The sequence below is a fragment of the Mercenaria mercenaria genome, unplaced genomic scaffold (assembly GCF_021730395.1).
Source record: "Mercenaria mercenaria strain notata unplaced genomic scaffold, MADL_Memer_1 contig_3007, whole genome shotgun sequence".
Classification (NCBI taxonomy): domain Eukaryota; kingdom Metazoa; phylum Mollusca; class Bivalvia; order Venerida; family Veneridae; genus Mercenaria; species Mercenaria mercenaria.
Genome location: NW_026461107.1, coordinates 65,252 through 71,370, shown reverse-complemented (window position 1 = coordinate 71,370; position 6,119 = coordinate 65,252). Strand labels below are relative to the sequence as shown.

The 6,119-nt window shown below is 35.3% G+C and overlaps 1 protein-coding gene across 1 annotated transcript; it reads left to right on the top strand.

Annotated features, from left to right (window-relative positions):
* Nucleotides 1-1,045: 1,045 nt before the first annotated feature.
* Nucleotides 1,046-5,893, top strand: LOC128552658 (uncharacterized). The gene is made up of 3 exons (XM_053533701.1): nt 1,046-1,330; nt 1,890-2,074; nt 5,460-5,893. The coding sequence occupies exons 2-3, from the start codon at nt 1,904-1,906 to the stop codon at nt 5,592-5,594; spliced, it is 306 nt and encodes a 101-aa protein (XP_053389676.1). The 5' UTR covers nt 1,046-1,330; nt 1,890-1,903; the 3' UTR covers nt 5,595-5,893.
* The last annotated feature ends 226 nt before the right edge of the window (nt 5,894-6,119 follow it).

The following is a 6,119-nucleotide window of genomic DNA, read 5'->3' as shown; positions in this document are numbered from 1 at the left end:
CACAAACGCCTTGAATCTGTCATGTTAATTCGTTTTTAACAATTAGATGATAATGTTATAGTTTAACGCGTTCCGAAGGGGTAATGCGCTCTATTTCATGTCCTCTACGTTTACATCATTGATAGTTTCTTGCTCAGAAGACATTAGTGAAGACCCCAGAATTATCGCAAGTTTAAGGAATTTAGAGTTGTTTGATGACTAGAAAGAAGTGGTGTTTAAACTTATTTTCATATGTATTACTCACACAATAATTATTTAAAAAGGCCCTTCGAAAAAGGTCACAGCGAGACTGAAAACACCTGAAGAATCCTTTGATATGCTGCCTCCGAAAATCGTGGAATGATTTGATTTTCTGTGGTCAGTAAATGACCATTGATATTAAATGGATGAGAAGGTCACATTGACCTCAAGACTTGAAATTGACTCAAGGTTCTGCTTTTAATAAGTAAAGAAAACTTGGATCTACTACTTCTGACTTGATAGAATTATTACATGTAATGATTCTGAGTTAAATAGGTCAATGTCACAGTTGCCTTGATACTTTATGTGGAGCACTTTTTGGGATTACAGTCGTCAAATTCCAAGTGGTCAGGCGTTGGTGTACTTTTTAAGACAGTACCTCAAGGATTAATTAGTGGAGAGCGCTTGGGCATATGACCTTCAAACTTCATAGGATGTATTAGAAGTCCACTTAGGCTGATGCTAGTGGCACATTTCATTACCTCTCTTGAACAGACTCAATCAAACCGAGACTGGTATTATATTGCTTGGTTGCGTTCTATGCTTCCAAAGGATCTTTTCACAGATTTTAGTAACTATCACAACATTTGTCTTTAAGTGCTGTGTGGCAGTTGAAAAAGTCTCTCCCTACTTTGTTGTTATATTTTTACGTCCTTTGAGACAAAAGCTGGTGCAATGGGGCGTGAGGGGAACTGCACATTTCAGTATCGCTCATCAATAAACTCATGGTTGCGGTCTATGCTACCAAAGGTTATTTTCACAGATTTTATTCACAAAGAGTTTCTACCTGGAATACATCTAACTTTGTCATTATGAATACAGAATGTATAGCAGACCTTTACATTTTAGCGCACACAAAGAACACACTTCACACTTCCATCGCAAAGACAAGACACAAAACGCTCAGCACGAACCGCAAAATCTGGAAAAACTGAGAAATCCGGAAGGAAGACCGCCAAAAAGGCGAAGTCTATAGATAGCGGATATGACGATGATGTAAGCAGACGGACAACGGCGAGCAGACAGTCACTTCCGACAGGCCCTGTCATAGGAGCATCAAGAACTTTTCAAGGAAAATTTTATGATCCAGGTAGAGCTTATGTTCATCACTTATGGTGTTTATAACAAACTTCTATCAAATTAAACGTTTCCGTCCGATGAACGCTATGCCCCCCCCCCCCCCCCCGCCATCCGAGTTTGGTCTCTCAGTATGACAATATCATCCTGTTGATCCGATTAAATTTTTTTGACTCTTTTCTATTTGTTTCCTGTGGAAAGATTTCAATAACCTCAGGAGAGTGCTTTAGTACTATCAAACTAAATAACAGGGGAAATAAAAAATAGTATGAGTAACCATTTGAATGTTCCTTTTGTATGTATTCATATGTGCGTTGTATATTAACGGATACAAACCTTTTCAAGAATAAACATATAACTTATTAGATGCTGATAAACAATGTGCTTAGATAAGAAACAGAAATGTGTAACGTATGCACATGTTAGGACTTTTCAAAACCTTGAATGCCATCTCTTTGGTATCAAGAAAGCACTTGCAGCAGTATGCTGTAACTCTTCTGGCTATTTTCTTTATTCACCTTAACAATCGCATTTAACTGTCATGCGATCTAATAACGTCACCTATTTTACAGTTACAAAGCAAGTTATGTTGTACGACATTGGAACAAGACCTGGTCAAAGGATTCCCGCCGGAAATATGGAACCCTTGTATAAACCTCCCACTGCAGAGACGTCAGATAAGAAAATGACTCCTAAATCTTCCAACAAAAACGAGCCGGGCTCCAAACCAGGAACAAAGGGAAGCAAGCGAAGCACGGTACTATATTTTACGATATAATTATACAGAGGATGTTTGTTTGTTTCAATATAAGATTGGTTGCAATCTATGCTTCCAAAAGATGTTCTTACAAATTTTATTAATATGAATTTGCCGTAGAATTTCACCAAAAATGAATTGTCCGGATATTCTGTAAATTTTATCATAACATTCGGCCGGTGTATATAGGTTTAAGGTTTCGATGGAGGACTTGAGAAACAAAAATCAAACAACACCAAATCATAGAAAGAAAGAGTTGTTTGACATGAAAATTGAACAGCATGTAAAACATGTATATTACTTTACGAAACAAGTGTCAGTATACTGATATAAACATTGAATTCCGGAAAAGGGCTGCCTAAAGGGGCTCCACTTCCGGACAGTTAAACGCCTTTAAAAACTCACCATTTTCAAAGAACTGTTACACATGTTTGTTTTGATGCATTTGCAATAGCGTGCGAGTGGTGAAATTTCACGTAACAAGGTGGAACATAGTTTTCAGCAATGGCAGCATTCGCTGAGTTATCTTCCCACATGATTTGATAGGTGTCGCTACGGGCGAATAGGTCCTATCATGCGTATACTCTCGGCTTTTATCATAGTTAAACTCTTTTTCTTAACCTTTCATGCATTTGACAGCTGAATAAAAAAGTAATTAAAGTATTAAAAAAAATCTAATCTTGTAATGTATCAATATAATCTATTTGGATAGCTGTTTCTTCTGTTTTTAACATAAAATTTAAAGCTTGGTAAAATTTTCATCATTTCAAAATGCAGGCTTGTAATATATAACTGAAATTATTATTGTAGCTTTAATTTAATTGAGTCACATTTCCGTACAATTTATAAGCAAAGTGGGGCTAGCTATAGTAGCTAGTTGAAAAATATTGCTAAATTTTACCCCTGAATGGAAGCTTTGTTTCAAATAGACAATGGTTTCTCTGGAAACATTTAGTTTGCATAAAATTGCCTATCCATTGGCTGCATACTGATTGTTACCATAAAAATGTACATGCCATGTGTCCTGTTAACTCTAGGGGGTTCAAGAATATGTCCTTGAAGCAGACTAAACACTTCCTGCTCCCACTTAGGTGTTAAATATAGGTCAGATGTTAATGTAATGTGTATAATAAGTTTTCTTAATACATTGCAATTTGAAATAATGTCTAATATGTCTCACATTTGTTTTTATTTTTAAAGCTTCACAGATTTGTGGTATGTGTATTATAAATCCTACGGGTGTTTTTATTAAATGTAGAGATTTATATTTTCACTTTATGTGGGCAAGTTGCTGTGAACTGAATTGACTGAAAATTAAAGAGGCAGCATCATAGAATTAAATTAACACGTGGTATGTCAACTTGTCAATAGAGATCATTTATGCCTCATGGATGATATTTTCATGAAATATATGAGAAAACACCTATAATAAATTAATTGGGCTGATGGAAAATTGAAGGGACATCTTATCACAAGAGTATAATTATATTCTAACATTTTACAGTAATTATTATTATAATTTCTATATTATTCAAGATCTCATTGCATTAAACTGTGTATGCAGATCTTTCCGATTAATTTGTAACTTTAGGAATATATACTGTCTAGTATACTGATCCTTATTCTAAGAATATAGTCTGAATACTTGTACAATGATAAAATGACTTTCCAAGGAGGCATTTCAATATTGAAAAATACTTTAAAGCTAAATAAAAGTATTTATTGTCACAATTAACAAACATAACAATCATACAGTCCATATATAAACTGACACACAGAAAATGCACTTTAAAACAGTCCTTACAGCTAGCCTCACAGAGTATCAATAAATATAAATAAAGCTCTTTCCTCAATTGCTCAAGGGATAAACAGCTGAATTTTGATAACATAATCGGATATTTTCCAAATCTACTAATATAGTCTGAAGTGACAGCGACTATATAATGTAAATTATGTAAACAAAATTTTCTAGGACCTATTCGCATGTAGCGCCACCTATACGCGCACCTGTTTAATCAGGGGAATTAACTGACCGATATCGCCCATTGTTTATCTTTTTTGCTTTACAAATGGCATTCATTTTCAAAGGGAGACAACTTTTTCTCAAAGATTACTTAAAATAATCGGAAAAAGTTGTTTCCCTTTGAAAATGAATGCCATTTGTACTTAAAATAATCGGGAACAGTTGTCTCCCTTTGAAAATGAATGCCATTTGTAAAGAAATAAAGATAAACAATTGCTGAAAACTGTGTTCCACCTTGTTATTCGAAATTTCACCACTCGCACGCTATTGCAAATGCATCAAAACGAACATGTGTAACAGTTCTTTGAAAATGGTGAGTTTTAAAGGCGTTTAACTGTCCGGAAGTGGAGCCCCTTTAGGCAGCCCTTTTCCGGAATTCATTGTTTATATCAGTATACTGACACTTGTTTCGTAAAGTAATATACATGTTTTACATGCTGTTCAATTTTCATGTCAAACAACTCTTTCTTTCTATAATTTGGTGTTGTTTGATTTTTGTTTCTCAATGCCTCCATCGAAACCTTAAGTTTCCAAAAGAAAAATTTTTTGGGTAAAATAAATGTTTAAAATGTTATTTTGTGAGTTAAAACAGTTAATGTTACAGATATATGTATGAAATGCTCTAATATTTATACATAAAATAACACCACTTTGCCCAATACAGTCATTTTGCACGAACTTGTGCATACATATTTTACACATTACGTGTAATGAATTGCTTGGGCAAGGGGATGGGTAGGGAATGGTCTAGAGCCAAATAAAACTACAAAGGTTGATGGGGAAAAGTTGTATAGTTCGCAACAAACTCGCATCACATGAAATACCATTTTTTAACAACAACAACAACAACAATTTATTTATTATTTATTTTGTTGGGTTTAACGTCGCACCGACACAACTATTGGTCATATGGCAACTTTCCAGTTTTGATGGTGGAGGAAGACCCCAGGTGCCCCTCCGTGCATTATTTCACCACGAGCGGGAACCTGGGTAGAACCACCGACCTTCCGTAAGCCACCTGGATGGCTTCCTCACATGAAGAATTCAAAGCCCTGAGTGAGGCTCGAACCCACATCGATGAGGGGCAAGTGATTTAAAGTCAGCAACCTTAACCACTCGGCCACGGAGGCCCCACAACAACAACAACAACAACAGCTAAACAACAAATTACAATAACACTAATAAACTACATTAATGCTAGAAGGAATATCAAAGTCAGATGTATACCATTATCAAGCCATTCATACCAAACAAAGTTACGTTAAAATATATGAATAAGCCTGAAAAATTGTATCTATGTTGTAGGTCAAGTTAACTACATATGTAATATATCATTAAAATGATATTATTTCTGCTTTACAGACAAGTCAACAGAGTCACCATAGTGTACCTAAGGCGGCCGTGCTAGGGGCGGTTTTTATCTCAAACTTACTCAGTAAAAATAAAGCGAACAAAGAGGCACTGGAGGCGGGATATAGCGATGACGAAGATAATTAGTGCAAAGGCGGAGTTAGAGAAGGGCGGATTTAAAGATGTGATTGTGTGGAATCAGAGCTGTATATAGGCAGATACACAGATGTGCATGTGTAGATTCACGGATGCGACAAGTGTCAGATGTTGGATTTCAGAGCAGAGATAATGTAAATCATAACAATAATTTTATTCACAGCTGTTCATATGTTCAGCTGTTGCCTGAAGTCGTCTGATAGAAAGTAAATGCATCATTGCAATCACATTCATACCTATGTTCCAACGGGGTATTTTTCTTAAGATATGCTGCTAACCGAAATATAGCTATGTGGAAGTATACGTGGACACGCATTTATTTTGGAATATAGACTATTAATCGTGATAAACACATATCCATGAACGTAGATTCAATATAATAATTTATACACATACACACATACACGAGTACATACAAGAAAAACTATATATTTCATTTATCATATTTGAAATGGTAACGAATTAAACACCTCATAAAAGAGACAAATCGTTTTACGTGAAATTGGAACAGCATAT

What these genes read in the sequence shown, in the direction of transcription:
- LOC128552658 (XM_053533701.1), top strand. Translation starts at nt 1,904, where the DNA reads ATGTTGTACGACATTGGAACAAGACCTGGTCAAAGGATTCCCGCCGGA. An exon ending in AGGGAAGCAAGCGAAGCACG is followed by an intron (nt 2,075 to 5,459) that starts GTACTATATTTT and finishes TCTGCTTTACAG; the next exon opens with ACAAGTCAACAGAGTCACCA.